Genomic DNA, 27,402 nt, shown 5'->3' with positions numbered 1-27,402 from the left:
ACTGAGCTGAGGTCAAACGAGCAGGAAAAGACAAATCCGCTTTGGAGGAACCCACGCCACTGGGGAACTGTCACCACCAGCAGCCTGCTGGAAACCTGCTCCCGTCTCCCTCATCATCTCTGTTAAAAGATATTAAACTTGGTACATCGCTTAGTTTTCGTTATTTCCCCCCACAATGGATTCATAAACGGCTCACCCGAAAAGGTGCGATTCAAATACCAACAATAAAAAAGTTTTCCAGAGCAGTGGAGTTCTGACAGTCTGATTTATTTTCCAATATATTACTGGCAGGTAAAAAAATGATATTATTTTACTATTTTAATGACCATTCAACAGTTTCGTTCACCGTTCACCGTCGTTTTTGTCGCGCTTGTGCGCCACAAAGATGCTCCTGATTAATTCACATCTGTTTTATAATTGTATCATCATTTCGAACTTTTGCAGGAATGAAATTGAGGCACAAAGCAGATTTACGAGGCTCCTTCTCTCTGCTTTTCCCTTATTTCACGGTTCAGTGGCCTCACAGGCGAGGGGAGGTTTTCTCTGACTCTTCATTGGTCGCAGCTCCGCCGCCTGAGCAGCATTTCCATCCGCGCACCCGGCGCTCCTTTAGCCCCGTTTAAAATAACTCACTCTCTTCATCGTCGCAAAACGACTTCTGTAGGACGGAACTCTAATTTTCGCCCACGATATTAAAGATAGATATTTTTTATTTCACCTGAGGAGTAAACAGACTCGAGCGACGGAAGTCGGCGGGACGTGAAGCGACAGGTGAGTGGGAGCATGAGAGAAGAGGCAAATTACTGAGCAGTGAATCGTGCAATTTGTTTAATCGGTGTAGATGCAGCGAAAGTTGCAGAGGTTTAATCAAACGTTTCCTCATTGAGCAGCGGCATCATTGACATCGCCACGGTGACCAAACCAGCGAATCGATTTCGCGATTTCTTACTACGGGTTTATTCAGGTCTGAGTCAGCGTTGCGAGCTTGTGAATCGAAAATAACATTTGCATGGTCGTGGTAGCTGCGTTGACTCCCTAGGTGCAGCTTCTCTTTGGGGGATTCTGCGTGGACGCTCGGAAAACTCGTGCGTATACGCGTATTAGTTGGAAATGAGTCTGCTCTCGTCTATGATGGATAACAGCGAGGTAAGATGCTTAAAATGTAACACTAGAGGGGTCCCGGCCCACGGGGCTGTCTCGGAGGGAGGTTCACGCCGTTATTCACCAGTCCTCCTCCGCCTAATTGGCTGCAGATGCGCTATCCCGTGCGCGATTTTTTTTTTTAACCGCGCAGAAATTGGCTGGTTTCTGGAGACTTTATGGGTCGAGCCCATAGGTTCGCCTGCAAGATATAGAAAAGAATCCCCGGGACCTGCACTATCTAATTAATCCTGCAGCAGTCATTATTTGTGATAAGCTCTAATCGCACGTTTTATTGATTTGTTGATGTGTTTATTTTCAAATTGTGTGTTTCGAAGCGACTTAACACCCCAAATATCCCCCAAACTTCATTTTACTTTAGTTCTTATGCTGGTTTTATATAATGTGGGTCTGTTTTTGGTTCTTTTGTTAAAAGCACAATGATGAATAATAGTCATACTGTACTTTAGATCTGCTGTGTAAGATGTCCACTGGCTTCCTAATGAGTGTTCTAAACGGGACACCGTCCTCTGCCTGACCTTTCACCCCGGACTTTGTAAGCTGCACTTATTAAAGCGAAAAGTGTTTCAATATGTGGTAAGCTTTAGGGGAAAACGTGATGGGGGTTGGGATGGGGGCCTCTTCTTCTAGCTGCCCTGGTCTTATTGGACGACTTCGGACCAAGTCACCCGTGTTACCACTATAGGTTTGTCATGTCGCTTCGCTGGTATAGTTAATGTAAGGACAAATGCAACCTTCTCTGTATCTGTATAGCTGACTGAGGTCTCAGGCAATGAATATACTCAGTCTGTGTGTGTGTGTGTGTGTGTGTGTGTGTGTGTGTGTGTGTGTGTGTGTGTGTTGGGGCACTAAGTAAATCTGACTTTTCCTTTATTTTGGTGGAAGTGGTAACCCCGGCCTGTCCCACATGTGGAAGTTCAGCAAAACCGCGGTCATTTCAAGCATTTAAAATGATGTTTGAATGACAGCTAGTATAGTGGTAATAATAATAATAATAATAGTCAATCATTATTAGAATTGATTGTTAACAGCATCAAAATAAGTAATAATAATAATCTTTTTCAGAGTCCGTTAGCCGAGCATCCCCGTCTGCAGGTAGACATGTTTCAAACTGTTCCTGACACGTCGTCTTACGTCAAGGTAAGACATCAACGTCTCTTCCATCAGGTAATGTGGGAGGAGCCTCGGCCCCTGCTCTTATTTTGAAAAGCTAAATCTTCAAAGCTCCACATTTTATGTAATTACACTATACTTCAAAGAAAATCAAGAGTGTAGGAAATTAAATCTAAAGGAATTTCGTTTTTTTGGTTTCGTAGTCCACAGGCCTCGTGAGTAAAAGAAACAAGGCCTATTTTGTTGTCTGTTCATTGTTAATTTTAAAATATCAGCTGTGTGTTTGTTGTGAAAATGACTGGAGTTTGACATAATATCTTCACATCTGTTTTTTCATGAAATATTATTTTTAATCGTGCAATGGATAAGAAACATCAATATATAGCGAGCGTCTGAATTCGTGTGTGTGTGTGTGTGTGTGTGTGTGTGTGTGTTGGGGGGGGGGGGGGGGGTCCACATTCATCACGATAATTTGCTGCGACGGAGCCTCGTTAAAAACGGCCCATTGTGAACATCGAGCCGAGGCGATATCTTTATAATCAAGGCTCTTTTCCTTTTCAAAGAGGCGTCGCGGCGATGTTTTGAGACCTTATTTCCCTTTGGAATAAGGACTCTTTTCATCCAGCCACTGTGGAGACCTTCGGGGCTCCGGACAATTGCGGGATTGTTGTGAAGTTTTTGCAGAACATATAACATATAACGAGTCTTCCTCTCCACTGAAGACCGATTTGGATGCGTCCTAGGAGGAAGACAACAGGCCGAACGCTGCGTATTGTGAGTGATTAAGGGCGGGTGTGTTGTTGCGTGCAAGCCCCTCACATGCACATTCGGGGAGATGCTGGTCAAGGTGACACGCCTCAGTACCAGAAGTGAAGAAATATTCCTCATTCGAGCGAATGCATGACCCAGCATTTGGTTTTGTTTGTTTAAGGCCAGGCGAGACGGAACTCTCCAATAAAAATAAATCTCAAATTAATGATGGCCCAGAGCGAGGGGCCAGACGGTGCGTGCTTACAGTATATGCGCTGCAGACTCCACTTTTTTTCCTTCCAGTGTTTTGACTCGGCCTGTCTTTTGGAAGGAATGGCCAGAATTGTGACACGTAGCAAGCCTCGCCTCGGCCTGATGGGCTATTTATTTGTTGAAGGAACCCGCCGGAAACCGTGACAGTCGTGATGGACAGACGTCGCCCACCACCGCGCATCAGCGTAAACACAGAGGTTGCGCGTGTCCGATTAAAGAGATTCATTCATCACTTTTCTTCTGGGGATTGATTTTATTTGTCAGGCGTGGTCAGAAGAAACCAAACTTTCACTCGGGAGACACACGTCTTCACACATTAAAGCCACCATAGCGTCACAAACTAATGCTCAGCAGAACCTTTGCATATATGTCGGCCATGACTGGCTGCGTGCCCCGGTGCAGAGACAGAGCACGCTGTCTGGCTGTCTACATCCAGCGTCAAGCCAGATGTTCTGTGGTTTGCTGTGTAAACCAACTTGCATCTGTTTATTGGCCTTCCAAAATGTTTGGTACCACTGTATTCATTATGGTCTTAGTTCTTGGCCCCCAACTCAACATGTTCTGTGCTCGGGGATGGCAGGTATTTTATTTTTCAAAGGCCGGAGTGGAAGCCTACTCAAATGCAAAGCGGCTATTTCTTGTATTAACATGGCGTCTGTGTTGAGAGTTTATATTTCGATGTTGTACCCTGCTTTAGGGGGAAGAGAAATGTATTTGCAGTTATTAGATACTAATGGAAAATGCGTATGCAGACGTCAGACATTGGAATGTAAGAAGAAAACGATACGAAAACCAGCCACTGAAGAGTTAAACAAGGTGTCTCCCTTAATTACAGCAGCCCGAGCTGGCCTCAGGCAGGAGAAGCCTTGACCCTTAGCAGGATCCAGATGTGGTGGTCCCTAGGGTGCTGGTGGTGGAGGTAGTGGGCCCCCGCAGCCCCACCAGACCCCCAAGCGGAGAGCAGACAGGCCGGCCCTGCTGTCAGTCGCCGCGACGGCTCAGTTGTTCCCTGAGGCAGGAGCCCAGAACACAAGCAGCACCGAAGCATCGGATCCACAAAGTGGGGTTAAAATCTGGGTTCCAGCGTGTGAGTGGTTGAACAAAAGTCCGGGTGGAATCCAAAGTCGACTGGCTTTAGGTCCCTCGAATGAAACGTGCACGTATTCCTGCGGCGCTGCCGGGCTGGTCTGGGTCCAGCACCGAAATTATGCTTGAATTGATGAGGGTAATTTTACGGTGGAGACTAAGAGAAAATACTTACGTGGGGGTTGGGGAAGAAGGGGGGTGGGGAGGGAGGGGGGGCACCGGAGGGGGAAAGAATTAAAAACTCAGTAACAGTTAAAATAATATTGATAATATATTCCTAGCTGACTTTCAAAGGCTGTTCAGATGCGCACGTGTAGCGCAGACGCGCGGATTATGAGCGCGGTTCGAGGCTCACGGCTCTTTTTAATAACCATGTCTCAGGAACAACAAGAACTGGGGGTTCGGGTCTCTGATGCACATTCATAGCCCCCCTTCCCCTCCCCGGTGCGAGAGAAACATGTGTCAACATTCAGATCAACTTTATTTGAGCTATCAATTCCTTCCCGGGATAAATATGCTGATTTCAAGGGGATGGAGGCACGGCATTGTGGAGTGTAGGCGTGAAAACATGAGGTCACACAACTCAGTGTCGTGTGACAATAAACGTCAAAGCAGAAAAGCTCAGACGAGCGTGAGCAGAAATAAATGTGTTTTTAAAAGCGGACAAATGGGAGTCCAGAACCCTCCGCGCCGCCTGTGAGACTCAGTGGGAACGCAGCGGTGTTGGGAGGCCGGCTACACAGCGATGGCGGTGCTGAAGGCAGGCAGTCATCCTGTAAATATTTCCGAGCAGAAAAACATAACAGCGGAGCGAACACTCGATTGTTTCCCTCGCTTATCTCTCCGGGACAGTATCCTGCTTTTTTGAAGGCAGGGCTTTCGGCGACACACAGCTTCCTTTTCAACCTTCTCAACAGCGGTGACTTCACTTCCCAAATTTAGAGGAAAGAAAAAACTCAATCCGGTAAAAGTGTCTTCGTCTCTCCGCCACATACCGGGGGCTGGAATTAATTCAGGAGCGTGTCATGTTTGGGATATTGTCGAGGTCCGCTGAAAATTGCGCAAAATGGACGGAACTATTAAGGTAAGGGTGGAGAACGGGGTGTATGAGTTTTTTGGGAGACTGCTTTGGGGAGATGCGCCTCCTTTTTTTTGAAGCAGCGGGCAGAAATGCCCCTCTGTGCCGAAGTGTGAGCGGCGACCTGCAACGAGTCTGACCACGATGAGCGGCTTTTCCCCCCGGTTCTAAAAGCGGTATCCAGATTTCCTTCCTTTTCCTTTTGGTTTTGAAACTAGCCACTTTTCTCTTTTTTTCCTCTAAGTTGTTTTGAGGGCTCGTGTGTGGATTCAAAGTTTAGGAGAATCTGGAAACTGGATTTGAGGGACATAGCGCACCTCTGCCCACGCCTGGAAACGGCGATTCTTTGTTACGGGCTGTTGATTCTGGCATCTACGTACAAGTAATCAAAGAGTCCATCGGTTTGGTTCGATCGTGATGAGTTGAGCAACAGCCAGGACTGGACTTATCCTTTGGTACGACGCGTCGAGCTGCGCAGCCGCGATGCGACGCGTCGCCCGGCTCCGTCCGGAGATTCTGTCGTGTGAAAAGTAGGATGATCTGGTCTTTATATAAGATATTGCGTTTCTTCTAGTTGATTTCTGGTGCACGTAACTCCGACTATTGTTCAGATAGTTTCACGAAAAGTTGCCATCTGCCGTGTTCACGCAGCGCGTTCACGCTTATTCACTTTGCAACTTTTCGAACCGCACGCCTTCACGGTGATAGATGTGTCCAGAACCTTTGGAGCTACGCGGCTCTTTTGGAGCGGGGCTCGACAGAGCTGCTCAAAAGTAACATTAGCTACTGGCTACTACGAGTCAAATTCCAGATGCACAATGGCTGCAGCCTCCAGATGTTCAATGGGAAGTCGAGATGCGTTCAGGCTCTGCTTAACAAGTGTTGCTCTGAGGAATGCTGCGTTATTTGCTCCGATTTGGGTCGAAAAAAGGGAACGTCTTGTTTTCTTTTGGGAATTTAAAGCAGCGGGTTTGTGGCAACTGGGTGTGGTGTGACTCTGAGGAGAGTGTAAACGTTGGTCTGGCCAGAAAAAATGTAATGCGCATATCGTCACTTGAAGCCAGCCATCAACCGGCGCTCACAGACTTTTCATACTTTTAGTATGAAGCAGGGATGGATGTCATTCCCCAATGGGCTCCGTGAACGTTTCAGCCTGCATGGCCGCAGTAAAGCAACGCGTTGTGATAATCAGTTGAATCATAATTGAATCTGCGGGTCTGCGGGCTGCTGGCGTGCTCGCTAAAAGAAAGGAAGAGCTCTCTAACCATGAGAGCTTCCTGTTCTACACAATCTTTTCCTGACAGGTTTCCTCTTCCTCTTTAAACAAAAGACAGGAATGTCTCCCTCACCTCACCCTGGTGTGCGTGTCTGTGTGTATGTGGGAGAAAGAATCACGCGTGTAGTCTGGATGCGGACCTGTTGCGTTCACGGAACAGACGCGTCGTGACGCATAAGGGAGATAGACTTGGCTGATGTTCACAGGAGGGAGGTGTCTCCCAGCAGGTGTCACACTCACGCAATGCTGCTGCACTCCAAAGCTGATGGATCTATCTATCTATGTGTGGGTCCTTTAACTTTTCCTCCGTGAAAGTAAAAATAAAGTGCTGAATCCAACCGCCTGTAGATATTTGGAGCAGTGGTCTGTCAACCTTTCAGTTTCTCCTGGGTGATTGTGTGCGTCTATTTTTACAAACTAACCTAAATGCAGCCCTGATATGGCTGCACCACTTGCCAATCATAGCCTGAATGGCAGGCTGATATGTCACTGTAAATGTAACGAACTGCAGTCACAATTGCTGCCTGGGTCCTTATCAGGCTGTATTGAGACGTTCTCTCACTCCTCTGCACTTTATCATCCCCAGACTGGCCAGTGTGCTGGGCTCAGATAGTGGGTTTTGCTATGGATTCACCGATAAGATCACTGGAAAATAGAATCCTGGCGAAAAAATATTTATTTTTATTAAATACAAAAGTTGGATGTGTTGCTGTAATTCAGCCTTTTTCTCTGACGTGTTCAGGATCACGGATGCCTCAGATGTGGGTCGGTGGTGCTGCAGCAGAGGGCACTAAAGCGCAGCGCAATGTCTAAATATTTTAGAACGGAAATGTTGGCACAGTTAAGGATGAGAAATGTTACAAACGTCACTGGATACGTTTATGGACCAGTTTCAGCTAAATATCGTGATAGCTGAAAAAATGTATGAGAATCAATTTGGCCTGAGCAGTTAAAGTAGCTGAGGCTATTTTCCTTTTCTTTCCCTGCTGCTTCTTATTTGAGAAGTCAGTAAAAATCCAATGGGTTCGGTTTTAATTATACGGGAATTAACTATTAAATGTAATTTTAAAAAAAATGGTGATTATTATAGTTAAAATTGAAGCTTACCGTAAAAAAATAGAATAAAGATGGTGAAATATCATCCCCAAAGCTGCTGCGTGCGTGCTGTTAATGTGACATACACGTCACCATATGTCAACCTGGAAACATATCAATGAAAATGCTTCCAACAAAAAACAAACAAATGGAAAAGTGAAGACATTCTGCCAGCATTAAACGGTCTCTGAATGGAATGATTCTGGAGTTCTGTGGATCACGGGGATTTTGTTCTAATAACAGGGACATGCAAACGTCTGCATGCTGAAAATATTGATCAGTGGATATCAGATAGCGTTCTCGCCCTTGGGGCAGATATGTGGCATGTTGGAATGAAATTAGACACGTCTCTCCGTCTAAGCTGTGCCATCAGATCCAGATGTGCATCAAACCCCAGTCTAAGCCTCAGCAGGGACATATGGCTGTAATGATTTGGCTCAATATTCTGAATGTTTGTCGGATTATTGTAAAAACGCAGCAAAGGCATCCAGTTATTGCTGACCAGTAAGGAGCTGTGTGCCAGTGAAGATTTGCGTTGAAGAGATCTCAGCTGGTGACATCTCACAGCCCTCTTTCCTCACATACAGATGTGCTAAGCTGCGACATCTGCGTGCTAAAATGTGACCCATCAGGTTGATAATCCATGCTTTACTTCAAAGACTTTACATGAGGAATATGCTGGAAACCTGGTAATGTCTGCCGGCGCTGAGTTTTTGCGTTTGTTTTCTTTAATAAACTTACATTGTTCCAGCTGAGTCATGGCGACGGGGTCAGCGTTGCCATGAACTCTTCTCTTGGGTCTTCAGTGATACATGTCGGACACGTCAGACCAGGAGACAGGAGACAAGCTGATATTTCGGCCTGTTTTACTCCTATGGGCATGACTGCAGTCGCGCTAGCATCAACAGGAAGTTACAGTTGCTACGTGGGTTGTAAACATAAACGAATGAGGATGTCAGATTACGATATCGCCGATAACACCGCGTAATTGTTGTAAACAAAACAAAAATACACAACAGAATGGCCGGAGCTGCTTTTGCAAGGCTGGAGAAATCGACACGGCTTGATTTTTTTTTTTTTTTTTTTTTTAGAAATGTGCTCTTTTTGCTTTCTTCTGAAGCAGTAAAAAAGAGCACGGCTGTCTTTTCCAGCTCAATGAATTTGGTATAAACGACTGCCAAGGGACAGTCTGCTTAGCTTAGCATAGAAAAACAACTTCTTAAAAGTAAACCGATCAGTAAGACAAGCTCTGTTTAACCAACATGTTGCATTTCTGGCTTTTCCATCATGATGTCAGAGCATGCAGAGAGTCTGCATACAGATGAGTCCATTGTAGTTCTACATTTTTCCCTTCTTAAAAACTTTATGCTGATCAGAATTGCTGCATTGTCTTGTTCCTTTTAAAGAGCTCAAATGTTTTTGGGGGAATAATCTTCACACTATTAGACATGATAAGAACTTTGATAATGATGGGAAGAGTTATTCATAAATCCTTCATGGTATTTTTTCCTTTATAATGAATGATATAGCTATTTTACAGATGCAAACCTGACAGCAGTATGAATGAAATCTAATGAATCAATTTTCTCATTCAGTTTTCTACATTAATCAAGTCGCACATATTTGATGTTTGCTCCTTTGACCTGCAGGAGGCGCTATCAGTGGTGAGTGAAGATCAGTCCTTATTTGAGCCTCCGTACGCTGCTGCAGCCCCTCTCCCCAAGACAGACATGACTGCATCTGGCACACAGGACTACGGGCCGACTCACAAAATCAACCCCCTGCCTCCACAGCAGGAGTGGATCAACCAGCCAGTGAGGGTCAATGTCAAGAGAGAATACGAGCACATGAATGGATCCAGGTACAGAATAAGAACTCCCCCCGTCTCTCTGTAGGGAGGAATTAGTCTGGCCTCATTAGACAGTCTTTCGACAGACATCACAGATGATGATCCCACGAGTTTTGAGGTTTGACACTGTGAATAGGACTAAACTTCACTTTTACCTCCTAATCTTTAAAACGCTTGGCTCTGGTCAGTGTCGGACGTAAATAATTGTGCCGACGGCTGGAAGAGGAAGAACCCCCTGTTTTTCTGCTGATGGTCTTTTTTTGCTTGTGTGTTTGTGCAGCAGGGAGTCTCCGGTAGATTGCAGTGTGGGTAAATGTAATAAGCTGGTGGGGGGTAACGACGTCTCTCAGATGAACTACGGAAGCTACATGGACGAGAAGAATGCCCCTCCCCCAAATATGACCACCAATGAGAGAAGAGTCATCGTACCTGCTGGTGAGAACAATCTGCTGACCTCTTGCACAGTCAGGGACTATCTGACATGAAATGAAGTCACTTTAGGCAGCTTTTTCAAGATATATAGACACCGATATTTGTGATAGTTGGAGGAACTGAGCTGTTTTCTGACTGCTTTTATTGCTATTTCATTGGAAAACTGTTGCTCCAGCAAATTTTGATTTCTTTTTGACAAAATTCCCCCCCCAGACTCGCATATTCATTCAATCCGTTGGCCAAAATGTGAGTGTGAGATATTGAGGTTATGCCGCAGCTTTCAAAAAATAATATTTCCAAGAAAATGCTCCTTCCCCCCCCAAAAAAAACATGAACACACGCATTTCACTCCAAGAAAAATAAATGCTTTTGGTTTTGTTATTCATTTTATTCCATTTTTGCCATTTCAGTGGTGAGTCAGGTGTTCAAAGTAATGCAAATATTACCCATATTTGACTTCCTGTGAAACAAGCTTCATCAAAAATCCAAAAACGCTGAATAACTGAACTCTCTGATGACCTGGCCAACTATCCAGGTCATCCTATCTACTGGAAGCTGACAGATGGGATTTACACAACAACCCCCCCACCACCCCCGACCCTGCACATGGTTACAGTCGTGTTGGATCAGGAAGGGCTGGAACAATGAATGAATAATACTCCCAAAAGATTATTTACCTGAAACCATATATTCTCAACTTGTTCAAATCCTTTCCATCTGGCATGAATAAGATAGAATACATTATATGCTGCTGCCGCTGCTGCTGCTGCTGCTGCTGATACACATTCTGTTTCCAATTTGTTCATTTCTCAAACTGTCAGATATCAAGCTCTCCCCACTCATCTGCTCTCTGTTTAATCGTCGTGAAGTAAGTCGACTTCCTCTCTGTTCTCGGGCCTTCCTACAGACCCGTCACTGTGGTCCCAGGACCACGTACGCCAATGGCTGGAGTGGGCCATTAAAGAGTACGGCCTGTTGGAGATCGACACGGCCATGTTCCAGAACACAGATGGCAAAGAGCTGTGCAAGATGGGCAAGGACGACTTCCTCCGGCTGACCAGCATGTACAACGCAGAAGTGCTTCTCTCTCATCTCAATTACCTCAGGGAAAGTGAGTACAATTTGTGCTTTTTAAGGCAGAAAAACGACAATGATTAAAATCCATCTTGGAAGGATGGTCAGACCTTGGAAAAGTTGATAGATAATTGATGAAAAACAGAGCAGTTTCATCTTCGGGCGCATGTGTGCGCGCGCCTTAGCTGGAATCTACAGCGACGTTCGCTTTCTGCCAAAGAATTTACAGCAAATTTAACTCTCAATCAACACACAAGCCTCTTTTCATATACTTTCCTGTACTTTTTGGAGCAGAAGCGAGGTTAAAATAGTTCCAGACTCCAGGGAAACAACATGACACTTTTTTTTTTGTCGCCACACTACACTCACATTACCATTCACAAACAAAGAAACTGCTTTTACTGGAAACTCATTTCTCTATAATGGCTACCCAGTATTGAGCAGAGCTGTGGAAAGCGAGTGGTTTTTCTACCCTCGCCTTGATAACCATCGGCCACATCCCCCCACTTGAATCGACAGTGCCATATTCCACGTTGTCTACGCAGATGAAGCCCAGGTGCATTGCCCCAGGAATCGTGCTCGGCCTGTCGGCTCAGCGCGGCAGAAAAGGGTTGATTTGTAATGGTGGTAACTGGAATGGAGCCTCTGTACTTCTCTCATTCTGTCAGTGGAACCAATAACAGGTACGATCTAAGCATTTCACTGCGTAAGGCAAGACGTTTTCAGAGTTTGTCCCATTTGAATTCTTCACATTCTGCGCCGGAATAAAAGAGGACGTCTTTTTTTAATGTCATGACACCACGTTGGGTGGGGCGACCGATGGCTCAACTAAATTTAACACTGCTCCCAAGAAATGGTGATTGGCTCTGGCATGATGTAATGGGAACTGTATTTTTGTGGGTGTCAACAGTTTTCTTGGTGCACGGCGTCTGGGCCGAGGGAGATTCTTGCCATGAGTATAACAGCCTCATTGTGCGGCGCTGCAACGGGTGGATTTGTCTGACCGCCACTGGGCACGCTCCGCACAGCAGTTTTCATTACGTCCACTGGCTGTGTGACTTAGCCACGCTTTAGGAGCGCTGCACCACAGCTCTGCCCATCACTAGCCTTTTTTTTCTTTTTTTTTAGCTCTTGTATATTTTGGAGACAGAAGAAATGTCTGGAGAATCCTATCCACTTGCCAGTTAAAATTGCTTTGGATCCGTTCCCGACAATCATAAAGACGAATGCTCCCGTCCCGCGTCTGGACTGGCTGACCTGTTTAAGGGCGAAATCTCTGAGAGTCGAATGGCGTGTATTGTTGAGGCGAAAGAAGCCATGTTAGCAAATGAATATTTAAGGAAGGCTGGACAGAAGAAAGAGGAGGAAAGTTGAGGCTGTCTAAACAGCCCGCAGCGCTGATGGTTTTGGAAAGAGGAACATTTTCTCTTTCGACACAGCAGCACAAACAAACACAATATAGAGGAGGAGTAAACCCACGGAGAAAATGGGCCTCATTCGCCTGAGCTCCGGCTCCGACCTGGAAGTCTTACTGATTACAGGTCATGTGATGTCTCTTTCGCCATTTGATCCCCTCTTACCCCCAGTCTATCCCCCAAAAAATGGACTCTACGAGGGGGGTCCAGCAATAATTTCATACACATCTGTGTTCGTCATGAGCACATTGGGTTCTGTTTATTGAACCTCTGATTAACATTCCTCAGAGTCATTAAGTCTTGTGTGTATGAATGGACAGCACAGAGCAAGGACACACGTCCCCACCCTGCAGCCATACCATAACAAAACGTTCCTGCCACCTCATGGGGGCAAATACTCAGACTCCCACCCTGGCACGGCACTTGGAACAATCATAACATCTGTCTGGCTCCCCGGCTGCTTGCTCTAATCAGAGAAGTTGCCCGTGCATTATTTTGGCGTCATTGTCGGTCAGTTATCCTGATAGTTCTAAACGATGGCTGCCTGCACTCCAATGTGTTTTCAATTTGGAGGTGCAATTTGAGAATTTGCTCAAATTAGTCCGTCAGGGAGGGGCCGTGGATTGTTTGCTTTATCGCACCCATGCTGGTTGGTTTGATACCACATGTGCGTCTAACGGAGCCCAGTAACGGAAACCCCCCAGACAGGCACGCGGAGGGAGGGAAGGGATGGAGATGGCCAGTAACATCTAGCGAGGAACGCGAGAAAACAACAATAAAGCGGAATCGCTGCAGTTGTTGCGTGAGGATCAGAGCAGGAGTCCTGACAGACCCTAAGTATGAAATATAAAAATATAACTCTGGAAGGTTTTGGGTTCTTTTTTTTTCTTTTTTTTGAAGAACGCTGTGGAAATAGTTCTATGTGGCCATGATTGAGTGGTGTTGGAGAATAGTAGTAGCTCTGTTTCCCAGCTGTCGCTGCTGCTTGTGTGTCTGGATGGATTTACAGTGAGGGAGTTAAGAGAGAGAGAACGAGGGAAAGGGAAAGTGATAAGTCTGGGCTTCTGCACTGCTACCCCAGAGTGGGGGACATTCTCGAGCCCTCAATAGTTTATACAGACCATAAACATCTGGGCTTGAAGGCTGAGTAAGGAAAAAGGAGGACTGGTGGTCTCTCTCTCTCTCTCTTCACAACATTTTTATTGAGCTCTCCTTGCATTAATCCCTTCTATTGGCAGATTATCGCCGGTGCAGGAGCTAAACGGCCTGGCTTTCCGCCCGCTCCGCGCTGTCAGCCACCATCGCAGAGCGACTCCTCACTTGACTGCTGGCCCTCAGACACTCACTCTGCAACAGGAATTTATGTACATATCACATTAGCATAAGTGGAGGTGGATAATAAGCACTTGCTATTCATGTAAACAGTGCAATGAGCTCATCTGTAATTTAGGATAGCTACTTAGGTCCACGATAATTGTACTTTAACCTAACTGCTGGCTACGAACGGTGATCTGGGGTCCTTCTGCCAAACGTTGGACTTGTCAGTGATGTTTTTGCTTCTTTCACCATATATATTCCAAAATGGGGCCTTCTTTAATACATACAGATATTCAACCTTTACTTTGTGCTGTACATCATGTAATGTAGGTTCAATATTAAGTAATCAGACATTCACCATTACCCTCAGTCCTTCCGGGGGTTTAATATAAATGGGACGGTCTCTATTGGTTTGATAGAGCCTCCGCTGAAGCTTCGATCATCGTCTTTCTAATACTGAGCTTCAGGTATGTGTTATAAGATGATGAGGTCCAGCTCTCCAGTATCCAGGGAGTCTGGATAAACTGCAACCTGACCAGTGCACAACACTGTAATTCCAGAGTCATTACAGAGCAACCATCTCCTCTTTCAAATATATCTTTGTCATGTTTGAGTGTTTACTGTCTGCCTTGGTAAAACATCTTTTTATCTATCAAAAACCCACCTTTTTTTTTGCAAATCCACAGGCTTTTATACACAGGGCACATGTCACCGATGAAAAACAGTCAGCGTGATGACTGAGAGGCTGTTGCTGAAAGGCTGTATACAGTGGAAATAATGGATATGGAGGTTTTGGTCAGACAAACATGTTTTCACTTCAGAATCAGTTAAAAAAAATACAGCTATGTATATAGATAAATACTTTTTGAATGAATAAGAAATGCGAACAAAAACAATCTCCTCTCATCTCATCTTGCTTGCGCGGCCTGTCTGAGAGAACATTTACACGGGATGTTTTGGACCTCAGATCTGTTTTGGTTTTGAAAACTTTCTGGAATTCTTTTAAAGACTAGGTATAGAGCTATAGAGGTATGGCATAGAGCTGGAAAAATAACTTTACTGTTGCCGGGAGGCCCTTTATTACCCGTGAGATGGCAAGATGCCAAAAAGTGGGTGACTAAAACCCTGAGTTTGTTGATCAATCTCAGTCCACATGTCTGAGTAGCGTATAGCTTTGCAGGATAAACACTTTGAGGCTGGAGGTTAATCGAAGGCTCGTAAAGTCCCTCCTTACTTTGGTGGATGGAGAAAAGCGCCATCCGACACTGAAAAGAAGAGAAAAGAAAAGTGTTTGTGAATGTTATGTAACCTGCCAGACTGTCTGCAGATGTGGCTGGAGATGGAAGCGGAGGGCGAGGGTCCGAACGGCCGGCCCGTCCTCCCGCTGTGCTGTCAGATCAGCTGTTTGTTTTCCAAGAGAGGCAAAGACGTCCAAATAAACAGGCGGCGCTGCCACGACTCCGTCAGCTGTTGTCGCTCCCATACGGCAGCCATGAATTTCTCTGTGGGATGCTTTGAGGTTTTTCTCAGCAATGGCGGCCTGCTTGCCTGTCTGGGTCAGCCCACATATGTGGCGCACAGCAGGAAAAGGGTTAAAGGCATCGCTTGCTGCTCCCTTCCTCTTTCTGAAACACTTTCACCCCATTCTGAAGATTGTGCTTTGGTGGCAGCTCACCCCTGCGCGCTCACGCTTAGCGTGTGGGATTATTTTTGTACGGGAAGCTGCGTTTGATTGCCGTGCAGGGAATCTGCTTTGTACAATGGCTGCCCTGTTCTGGAGCCCCCAGGTTTTTAAACTAGACCCAGAGCCTTGGGGGTGCCGTGGAGTAGGTCAAGACGGGAGGGGTGCGGTGTTGGGAGGTTAGAATACATTTGTGGAGCACCCTGCTCTCACCCCACAGCCACCCCCTAAAAATAACAGTTCCCCTTGTCTGCGACCGTGGGCCCCTTCCACCCCCAGCCCCAGCAGCAGCTCTGGAGCGGCAGCACAGAATCCGACATCTGATTTCAACTAAAGCTCATCACATATTTAATTTTTGCTGTGAATTTCCGCTGGTTTAAATTGTTTTCGCCGACCAAACAATTTAAGAAGGTTGTGCCTTCGATACTCGGCAGCTCCCTGCCGTCGTCTCACTGCCAAATCTCCACAAGTAGAAGCTGCTCTTGTGTTTTCTCTGTGCATTTTTTGGGTCTGTTTTTCCACTCGCTGATTTATGCCTGGGGGTAGCTAAAATTAAGAGAGCATTTTGGTGCCGCCCAGGGTGCCTGTGTAAGTGGAGGAATGCAGCACAGACCTCCACACCATAAGGTAGAATAAATAGGCAACAATATGCATGCAATACAGTTGTATTTGATTTTGAGATGGTGAGAGTTTTGTTGAATTTGAGACTATGTAGGATTATATTTTTGTGACATAGACTGGAATTATTTTTCAGGACCGAGCAGCACCGTTATTTTAGGATGGACGAATGAACCGCGTGCTGCCACCTGCTGGTTGTTTAAAGCCACTTACAGCCTTTAGTCAAACTGCTTTAAAATGTTTAAAGAAAACACACTGTAAAAAATATATAGTTTGATATTTATATGCTGATAATTGGTGAATCAGGTGTAATAATCTGTCTTCACGTCTCTTTTGGGAAACAAATCACAAAATGTCTTAAAAATGCATGAAAAAGATTTAAAAAAGGTCAGACATATCTCTAATATAGGTTAGCGCGCAGTTTGTCTCTATAAAATCCTTTTCTTCTTGCAATTATTTAAGTTTTGCAGTTTCATTTTAACACAGTAACTGTAAAACTGTAAAAACTTTTTTTTTTTAAAGTTAGGACAGTATAACAGCACAACAGTGAGTTTATTATGAATAATACTACAAGATTTAGTTCCACTGATGCCTTTAGACCGAAGAGAGCCAGAGACTCCCACTGAACGTGGTCACTTTCAGTCATTCATTCATTAGTCTGACCTTCCACTGGTCTCTGTCTCATCTCCTTACAGGTAGCTCATCGTTATCCTACAACACGCCATCTCACACGGACCCGTCGCCACGCCTGGCCGCCAAAGACGGTAAGTGCTCCGCTTCCTTCTGCTCTGCTTCGTGCATATTTGGCCCGATGCAGGTGCCCACAGATAAAGAGATAAAGAGCAGGAGACCAGAGAGATATGCAGATAGACGTATTGCTCACAACCCCGTGTGAATTTGTATTGAACGCGCACACAACCTTTGATTGCTGCCGACAAAGCTGTGTGCAGGTGCACCTTTTATCTTACGTAATACAGCCGAGCTGCCGGAGCCGCGGCCTTCTATTCAGGACAGCAATCTGAGCCATCGGCCAACACGGAGACAAAAGCAGCACGTCCCCAGCAGGGTGGGGACAGGACAGCATGGTGTCAAAATGGCTGATTATTAAAGAGACAGGAATAGCGAAGAGAGGCGGAATCAGCCGTGAGGTTATTATATGATATAGTATTCACTGTCTCCACGATATTGTATAAGTGCATCTCTGTCTATACATTAACCCTACCAAACATGGTAAAAGTTAATTTATAGATCAAGAATATAAAGATTTCTAGAAATTAAGAAACTGCATGGTGGCTTCCTGTGACTCAAGTTGGCACTTGATGCTTGTGTCTTTAGTCTGGATGCCTGTTCACTGTACAAACACTGTTTTGTGCTGATACAACATGAGCTGGGCGAAGGCCGGCGAGCATATCTGGACATAATAGGTGCACGTCCTTTACGTTCGCTATACGGTGTCAACAGCAGAGACGGGAGAAAAGACTGCAATAACAGAGATAGCCTTGCTCACAGGATGAGAGGCACTATCGAGGCAGGAGAGGCGGAAACATGGGGTCTGATAAGTGTCCAAGAATGCCCTCTGCCTCACTCTATCTGCTCCAGCGGTGAGAGTCAGCAGCCCGTGTTCTTGTTCTCCCTGCAATAGCAGCGGGCTCATGTGCAGGACAGATAAGGTTCTGCTCTGTCACCCCTCGACCCTGGCCTTCCTGGTTCTCAGCAGCAGGTATTTAGTCTGGCTGGAATAGAGGGTCACTCCCTTTAGGAGCATTTCCCTTTCATGAGAGGTGACTCTACAATGGGCTCCCGTACCAGCGTCCCTGACACTTCCACTGTCCACACTTGGGGACTTTCCAACGAAAACAGATCCACCTAAATTCCACCGCATTTATCTTATTGACCATTGCACCAAATTCAAGCTTACAAGAGCCATTCCTGCCATTAAAAGTCAAACAAATGGGTGAAAGAAGGTAGCAGCTGTGAGAGGTTGTGGCTCAACGTGGAAAGATTTCAGGGAAAAACCTTTATCAACATTTTCTCCGAGCAGCTTTGCCAGATGTTCGACTTCATATTGCCTTTTGAGAAGAGCGAAATACCATTCAGGCTCTTTGGGGTAGAGTAAGCACGAGCATGCAGCGGGAGACGAGTCTTAATCTGCTCCAGACTCTGTGGTGTAAAATGTAGCGTTATGAATAAACCGGAGCAAATAAAAGAGGGAATGCAGAGGTTATGAAAGGGAGTGTGTGTGTTGGGGGGGGGGGTCCATACATGTTCTCCTGTAACATGTTGCAGCACATATTATCAGAATTTTTCATAGTTTGTGTTGCTCGTGTTACACTTTTTAGCATTGAAGGTTTCCTGTGTTTTAGGCAGCCTGGCTACTGATTACAGAGCCGCCTCTTCTCTGAGGACCAAACGGGGAACTTAGATGATTCATTATTTATTAGGGTTGTCAAAGCGGTACTAAAGCTTGCAGGTTATTTGAGTGTGCGGGGTTGTTTAACCTGCATCTCAGCGGAGTTGGGAAACGGAGAGAAGACGAGCAGGCGGCTGCAGCGTGTGAAGCCTCAAGCCCATCAGGCCGGGAACAGATGAGGCCTGAGAACCAAATGTTTTATTAATATTTAAGCTGGTTTTAAGCCACATGTGATGCCAGTTATGATCATGGGGTAATACTGTGGGGAGTTGAGGCATGCGTTCATAAAAAAGTGCGTTAACAGAAAACACACACTCGAAAAGCTCAGAGTTGAAAACAAATAAAAGCGTTTAAAGATACGCGAGCAAAGTAAAGAAAAGGAGTTTTGCGTCTACTGAAGTGTGTGTAATTATCAGGTTGTGCCGCAGATTTGGCTGTAATCTTTTAAGAGGCTGTGATATAATCGTACACGTCACCTTTGCTAACATCTGGACTAGCAAACAGCCCGTTGCACTGATAACTGAGTTTAAAAAGAAGACCCTCTCGGGACAAACCATTGTTTTTATGTGCACGTGTGTGTCTGCTGTGTGCACTGCATGCAGGCCGCGCTTCTCCTGCTTCCTTCTCTGTTGCGCCGTGTAACTCCTGACATCATTCTGCTCCTCTTAGCTCTGTTATGTCTTATGCACCTGTATTACGGGTATTAGAAAAAAATGCGCTCTGTCTGGGTCTCTGAGGTTAAAAACAGTCTAGTCTTTCTCATTCTGCTCTGTCTCTCCCTCCGTGCTCAGCCTCCTCGCTCTCCCCCCCCTCTCTCCCTCTTTCTCTCTCTCCATCTGTCTGTGTCTCATGCTCACCGGGCCTTGTTTTGACTAACTGGTCCTGAAGTGGAAGTCTCTCAACAGTGTGCACCACACCCCAGATCCGAGTGGAAACTGGCTCCAGTCGCAGCCAGAGGAAGGCTTGGAAAAAGGAAGGTGGGGGGAAGGTTGGGGGAGGCTGGGGAAGAGGCGGCACATTCGAGTCTGTGTCTGTGTTTGCATTGCTGGCTCACCATAAGTAGCCACAAAAGACCCGACCCTTATTGGTGCGTTCCACCTACGTTGCTGCTTCGCCGCTGTCACTTTCACCACCTTTCATCCCATTTTTAACAGCGTAAAGAGTTTTAAACTTCTTCAGCTTTTACCAAAGACCATCGTCAATGTCCTAGTTCAGCGCGGACGGTGCCGTGCAGTTGCCGCAGAGGGCCGGTGTAAGCTATTTCAACATTTATTAGACTGGAATAAATGTAAACAGGCCGTCGTAGCTTCGCGCCCACATCATTCCCTCACCCACTCACGTCCCGGGCTGAGTCCTCGGCTGCCTGCTCGGTTCTCAGCCTCCGACCTTCCTAAAGCGCCGAGGCTCTTGACCGTATCGCTGAAACTGAAGGAAATCAAACTGAATTCCAATCATGGTTGAACAATTTGCATCGTTCATAGCATTTCAGCACAAAAACACTATTTTTCCCTGCGTCTCCTGTTGCCGTTGTGTCTTTTTCCAGGTTGACTCATTTGTTTTTGTTTTACCTTTTTTTTTTCACCAACTTACGTTCCTGACTCACTCCATTTTCTGTCTGCGTCTCTACATTTTCCCCTTTCTCTTCTTTCACCACCTCTCTCGTGTTCTCTTCTCCTGTTTGTGCCTGCTGCATCGGTGGCGTTTTCTACCTTTTTAAGTTGACGGGGCGAGGTGGGTTTGAGGGTAGGGGGGCGGTTGTTGGAGCGTGGAGGTGGGGGGAAAGGGCCAGTAAAACAAAGAGAGGTTGTCTGCTGGCAAGGCAGGCAGGAAACGCAAATCTCCCAGGACTCTCCCCCCGTCGCTGCTCCTTGACTATCGTGCTGGCCCACGCCAGATTGAGGCTGACAGCCCCTGTGAGCCCCTGCAGCACTATGTTATTTGTCCATCCTTTCCCATTTTTTAGTTTAGGGATTTATCTTTTATTTTGTTCTTTTCTTCTATTTTAGTAAAAACATAGACATCAGAGCATCCATCAGCACTAAATGGTTTATATGTTCCTAATCATTCCCTCTAAAAATTTAAATTTAAAGTTGATGTGAGCATGTGTAGGGTTTTACAACTTAAAAAACAACAAAGCTTTGTAAAGAACAAATTAATTGTTTCATTCAATGGTTCATCATTTATTTTCCAAGGTAGATTCATTGAATATCCACATTTACGAAACGTCCATTGCAATTATGTGTAGTTTCACTAGACTCCACGCGGGGGCAGTGTTTCACAGCCTTTTAAGCGGATCACTTATGAAGAGAAAGGTGATGAGTGTGTGTTTACCAGGACATCCTGACAGGTGCAGCACCACCAACCTGGCAGCGCATCCTTTCTGATAATTAAAGTTCCTCTAATGTCAAGTCTTACTTTTAAACTCTTGTTCAACCTGTCATTATCAGGCCTGAAAATATAATTGTTGTCATGTGAGCTGACAGCATGTATTGTACTATTGTACTGTTGATTTAGAATGGTACTGACATAGAATATAATTTTAAAAAAGCAGTGGTGCGGCTGCATTAGCAGACAGTCAGGCACCGAATCCTGCAACATGCACACCAAACACAGTCTCTACAAATGTATAGATTTTAAATGCCAACACTTCTCATTAAGCTTCTCCCAAAAAAGTATGTCCTGTCTGTCAGGAGAGGGGTGGTGATTTGACCTTTCTGAAGCTTGCCTAGCTCAGCAGCAGCCTCCATCTTCCTCCAGTTTCTGCCCGCTGCCCCTCTGGCAGAAGCTATGCTGACAAACTTTTTGTAGCTCGTGACAACACTGTCAATGGATTGGGAGTGTGCCACGATCACATTTCCCTGGGTTCTGTCATTTGTTTGAACTAGTTTAATTAACAATGATCCAAACATAAAGTGTGCTAGCCAGGTGTCCTGGCTAGACCAGAAAACTGGCCGTGGAAGGCATAAAGCTGGTTTTATCTTCCAGTGCCCGGGTGATTGATTGCCACTGGATGTGGTCCAGCTTCATAAGCAGGTAGAATACATACAAACAGCCAGTTTGGCTGATTGTCAACGTGTCATAAAAGCTGAACGTGGAGAGGGATGGGGCTGACGGGTTTCCTACCTGATCCTCTTGTATGGTAATTGGTTTATAACCAAAACAAACACTTATTTATAGAAAGAGTGGTGCAAACAGCGTTAGCTAGCCTTAGCTAGCAGCCATATCCTGTCTTGCTGCTTGAATGTTGATATTGTAAATGATGAAACTGTATATTTTATTCTTTCTTTCTTTCCCACCAGACTCTTCTTATGATGCTGTACGACGGACCGGATGGTCAAACAACATGCACAGCGGGAAAGGTGAAACCACTATAATCATCCGTTTGTGTGTTTTTGTCTGGACTCCTCGCGCACAGGGGAATTTTATTATTCTGTGCACATTAAAACACAAAGACACCAGATTACACTAAAGCACCTGCTTGATGTTGCGTTTGACCCGTTGAAAAGAGCTGAGAAATCCTGCTTTTGACAGTGTCGATGTGTCCCAGTGAGCATTTACGCAGAGACGCGCAGGATGACAGAAATAAGCAGTTTAAGAGGGAGAGCGTTGTCGTTCTGCTCTAACACAACCAGAAACAGCGTCATCAGATGCAACTTGGGAGCAGGAAGATTTAAATTGATGGAAATAGAGATGAAAATGGAACTTCCAGGGTTAATCCACGACTTTTCTTCTTAGGAATCTGGTTTGAAGGAATCGCTGACATGATAGATCTTGCCAGTGTGCAGTCGAGTTATGACACACATCACAGGCAGAATTGATATTTCTATAGTACTAAAAACAGATTAATAGTCATTTTATAAGAGCTGGGTCTTTAAGGTCATGCAGTTTCCTGGTTATTTGTTAATGACCTGTGGATATCGTTTATATTCTGTCCTTATATCTAAACATGTCCTCCTCTTCTCTCCCTCCAGGCTCACCAGTAGTGACGCAGAATGTGACCAAGTCAGCTGAACAGCCCAGAGCTCAGCCAGGTAGTGACCAAGCAGACACGTTAGCTCACACAGATGTCGATCTCCATTAAACACTCTTCTCTTCTCTACTGCAGCAATTTTAAACCACGGAAAACATCAAATTTCTAAGCTTGTACACCTTCAAAATGGCAAGAATGCTGCACCAAAAATACAAACCCTAAACCAAAATCAAGCGCCATTATAGTAACCTTAAATGTTCCAAATTAATATATAATTACTGTATGATTTTCTGCCTTTCACCCAGCCACTGAAAAACCATTGAAAAATAGATATGTGCCGATATGAAGTGTAACATTGTACTAAATGAAAACACACAAGAATTTTCAATCTTAATTTTTGTTTAAAATTTTGGACCTTTCCTCTTATTAAGCTGTTTTCAGTCTTTGTCACTAATTACTCAGACTCATTATTAACAGAGGTTTGTATAATAAAGCTTTTCTGCCCCTCAACAGATCCATACCAGATTCTTGGTCCCACCAGTAGTCGCCTTGCCAATCCAGGTGAAGTTCAACACATTTTTGTTAGATAGATAGATAGATAGATAGATAGATAGATAGATAGATAGATAGATAGATAGATAGATAGATAGATAGATAGATAGATAGACAGACAGACAGACAGACAGACAGACAGACAGACAGACAGACAGACAGACAGACAGACAGACAGACAGATAATCCTTCCTGTCACATCACTGTAATCATTGATTAGCATTAGCATGTAGCTCTCCTGCTGGTCCAGGTGTGCCAGGGCAGCCGTGTAATTGATTGATCTTTTTGCCCTGTAGGTAAATAATAAAATTGATCGGTCCTCAGGTTGTGACCTGAGAGGTTGTTTTTGCACAGGACTGATTGTCGCTAAAGCTGCTTAAGATGGTTTGCTCCGGGCAGATGTTCCACAGGTCCGTGAGCTCTGAGCTGTTGAGATGTTCCTCGATGTACGTGTTTGTCTGTGTAGTTGTGTGGTAGTCAGGAGAACACGTCTGGCCACTACACTTGATCCAATGTTTTACTTCCTCTGGTCGGGCGATCTTTAAACTGGTGGAATTTAGGGCACTTGTTCCTCAGATTGACATGAATAAACCCTAACCCACTATTATAAACAGGCTATCTGAGTGGTCATTCTGCAGCCTGTAGGTAGCATCCTGCAGCGCTAGCTTAGCGTTAGATGGTTGCTAATTGGACAGTGGTAAGGGACAGGCCTTGGCACATGAAATGGGCAGCATTTTGGCTTGTAAACTCCAAATCTGGAGCCTCTCAACAATGTCCTTGGAGATGCATCCTTTGTTCCACACGTCTATACACATGCAAAGACAAGCTATAATAATAGACTCGAAGGACGTGTATCTAATGACTTGGGCTTTAGCACGCAGACATTACTAATCATTGACATTTTTTACAGAGAAATACTGTAATCTATTTGTCTCCACCATCAGGTTCAGGTCAGATTCAGCTGTGGCAGTTCCTCCTGGAGCTCCTGTCCGACAGCGCCAACGCCGGCTGCATCACCTGGGAAGGCACCAACGGAGAGTTCAAGATGACGGATCCAGACGAAGTGGCCAGACGCTGGGGGGAAAGGAAGAGCAAGCCAAACATGAACTACGACAAGCTGAGCCGTGCGCTGCGCTACTATTATGACAAAAACATCATGACCAAAGTCCACGGCAAACGCTACGCCTACAAGTTTGACTTTCACGGCATTGCTCAGGCGCTGCAGCCGCACCCTACAGAGTCATCCATGTACAAGTACCCCTCGGACCTAGCCTACGTGCCTTCGTACCACACCCACCAGCAGAAGGTCAACTTTGTGTCTCCACACCCGCCATCCATGCCAGTCACTTCCTCCAATTTCTTCGGACCCACCACTCCATACTGGAGCTCTCCCACTCCTGGGATATACCCCAACCCAAATGTTCCTCGCCACCCCAACACCCATGTGCCATCCCACTTGGGTAGTTACTATTAACCACCTAATTCTGACCATTCATAAGCCCTTGAAAACTTCCCTCGTCTCACTGTAAATTCCACAGTTGGTGATCTGCACTCCCAGTGACGCTGAAGCAACGAAGACTGAGTCGTTTGGGGCTTGTCTTCTGAAGGAATCCTCCTTATGAATGAAGATTTTTCTATTGTTTTTAAGAATCTATGAACAACTGGATGCGTTGATCCAATGGAATACTACTTAGCTTTACAAGACTAGCAATGGCTTGTTTATGTTTTTGTGCCTTCTCCTATCCTGTCGTCCAAAAAAGCTGCCTCCCGGCCGAGCTACAGCACCAGACATGGGCCCGTTATTAATGGGTCTCAATCTGCATCCTCCTCAGTACACTTTGACCATTGTGCCTTTAAGCATGCGCCTCCTTCCACTCATCTGCAGTCTGGTTGGAGTTTCTTATTCCCACCACATCTAGCCGTCTGTTTTTACATTTAGTTTGCATCTATAGAGTCTTCTGGGATTCGCTGGATCGGGGAGGCTCTCAAAGAGATGAACTTTTCTCAGCACTGAATGAAATGAGGCAACTGGAATGTGCCATTCATGCTTTTGGTTATCCTCCAAACTGGAAGGCTAGAGAAGAGTTAAATGCTGGAGAAGCTAGCGCTGTACATTTCTGCTGACCTGGGTCAACTCTGACTTCACACACTTGCTGTGTGTGTGCGTGTGTGTGTGCGCGTGTGCGCGTGTGTGTGTGTGTTTGGAGTTTAGGTGGCCAAGGTGTAAAGTTGACTCCACTGCACTCGCTGAGTCAGCACATAATTGCAGTAACTTGCAGCAATAATCAAAGCCAGGTCAGCTGTTTTTCAGGGGGCCCACACACCAGGCTACTAAGTGCTTGCCATGTCGTTGCCTTTCAGCCACGTTATTTTCCAGATGTTTGTTTGCTCCAGCATGTCAGTATTAATGTGAATGTCTTCTGGTTTGTGAACTGCGCATAAAAAGGGATACGCGTCGGCAAAATCAAAATTTGTCAGATTGTGGGCAAAATTGTTTTATTTCTAACACTGTGTATGATTTTTTTTTTAAAGAACCATGGAAGCGCCTTTTTGCAAACTTTAACACTTACTTTGTCTTAACCACTGCTTTATTTCATATATTTCCTATTCACTATAAACGAAACGGCATCGAATATTTAAACACGTGACACATATCCTCATAATCAGCATGCCAACGTCTCCCGAGAAGTCTGACAAATTTTTGATTTTGATGTGCACTCTGGCGGAGGTCTCCATTGAATAAGGTGAGAAGCGTTGGGGGTGGGGGTGGGGGGGTGATGTGGCTCCTCAGGAAGTGGAAGAAGCGCTTCAGCAGGGTTGGATCCAGGTCAGAGAGCCGCGGGTGTCGCATCGATTGTCTCTCCTCACGGATCCAAAGCTCCCGCCAAAGGGCGCTTGACTCTCATGCCAGGATTTTTATCCCGATATTAAACATATCCATCTTCAGGTGTCCAAAGCTGTTGATAGCAGAAGCATTCCTTTTGAAAACGAATCGCTCGGGACTTTGTCTCTCGGACAACAAAACCAATGAAGTATGACGAGGTGAAACAAAGAAATCCTCAGATTCGCAAACGCTGTGCGTTTGTCAGACGTATGTTGTATTATTTTATAAGCATCAGACAACTAGGCATTAAAGCAACTTACTGTATAAATTATGCAGAGTTATTTTCATATGTGACAGTATAAAAGTCAAGATAATTAATACGAGTTGACCTCGGTCAAAAATGCAAACCTTTAAAGTCCATTTCTGCTAAGTAGTTCAGCAGTGTAAGCATTTTTATATATCTGTACATTTGGGCAATACATTTTAACTTGTTTTTCTTTTAATTATTATTATTTCTGAAATGTGCTTATAACACCCAATGTGCTTTTACGCACGAAAGGTATTTTTCTAGCCACAAGTGCCTGCTTGATAATCATAATCCAGTAACCAGGGATTCCTTGACTCGTAATGCACGTTTGATAATGACTGATCATCTTTCCTAAAGATCCATTTAAGATTTACAGATATCATATGTAAAAAAAACAAACAAACAAAACACAAACTGCTATCATAGGAACATTTAATTCATAAAAAAAAGGACTGTAACCCTAACGATCACGTCTCACACGCATTATCGTTCAAAAGGGATCTGCGCTACTTCCTATATGCGATGTATTTTGGATATCAAATGAATTTATATATATATATATATATATATAATGTATGTGTATAATTTTACAATTAACCAATGTTTTATTATTATTGTCATTCCTGCAATGTATGAAGTCATACCTTTTGAAAAAGGGCTTTTGTATAGGTAAAATGTGACAAAATAAATGTTTTTACCTCTAGATTGTTCCCTGTTTTTTAGTTTGTTTTTTTTCGTGTTTTGACCTCTTGACGCTACACTCAGAGAGTTGTTTTAAAGACAAAAGTGTCCAAAAAAGCCAGCAAGCATAATCGCACCTTGTTTCAAAAATGGCCAATTTTTCCGGATCCCTCTTACGTACAATCTCATCTGTTATTTGTGGACACAGTGGCGAGCTGTGTTCACTGTCAACAGCTCCTCATGTTATTTGGCCTTTGCTCTGATGTCACTCTCTGAATCATGTCTGTCTCGGAGTCTGAGGCCCTGAGGTCACAGCTGCTCAGTGGAAGTTTTCACAAAGTGATTGTGTGTCAGGTTATTGCAGGTTTTATCTCCCCGAATCTGTACATCTGAGATTGCACTCAGCAGGAATCCGACAAAAATGTGCAGTAAGAGTCAAA

The 27,402-nt window shown here is 44.9% G+C and overlaps 1 protein-coding gene across 13 annotated transcripts; it reads left to right on the top strand.

The window, feature by feature from the left end:
- Positions 1-560: 560 nt before the first annotated feature.
- fli1 (Fli-1 proto-oncogene, ETS transcription factor) lies at positions 561-26,984 on the top strand. 13 transcript variants are annotated; one of them, XM_057049416.1, is made up of 10 exons: positions 561-771; positions 2,227-2,301; positions 9,482-9,693; positions 9,962-10,116; positions 11,021-11,224; positions 16,914-16,982; positions 21,928-21,987; positions 22,600-22,659; positions 23,112-23,159; positions 24,095-26,984. In XM_057049416.1, the coding sequence occupies exons 2-10, from the start codon at positions 2,263-2,265 to the stop codon at positions 24,622-24,624; spliced, it is 1,377 nt and encodes a 458-aa protein (XP_056905396.1). In that variant the 5' UTR covers positions 561-771; positions 2,227-2,262; the 3' UTR covers positions 24,625-26,984. The 13 variants fall into 13 exon arrangements, with proteins under 13 accessions (XP_056905396.1, XP_056905395.1, XP_056905400.1 ...); XM_057049415.1 differs by having other exon boundaries at positions 567-771; positions 2,227-2,328; XM_057049413.1 differs by lacking the exon at positions 561-771 and adding an exon at positions 1,117-1,146 and having other exon boundaries at positions 9,965-10,116.
- The last annotated feature ends 418 nt before the right edge of the window (positions 26,985-27,402 follow it).

The sequence above is a fragment of the Takifugu flavidus genome, chromosome 12 (assembly GCF_003711565.1).
Source record: "Takifugu flavidus isolate HTHZ2018 chromosome 12, ASM371156v2, whole genome shotgun sequence".
Lineage (NCBI taxonomy): Eukaryota > Metazoa > Chordata > Actinopteri > Tetraodontiformes > Tetraodontidae > Takifugu > Takifugu flavidus.
The sequence above is the reverse complement of the archived record's forward strand: the minus strand, read 5'-3'. Positions and strand labels throughout refer to the sequence as shown.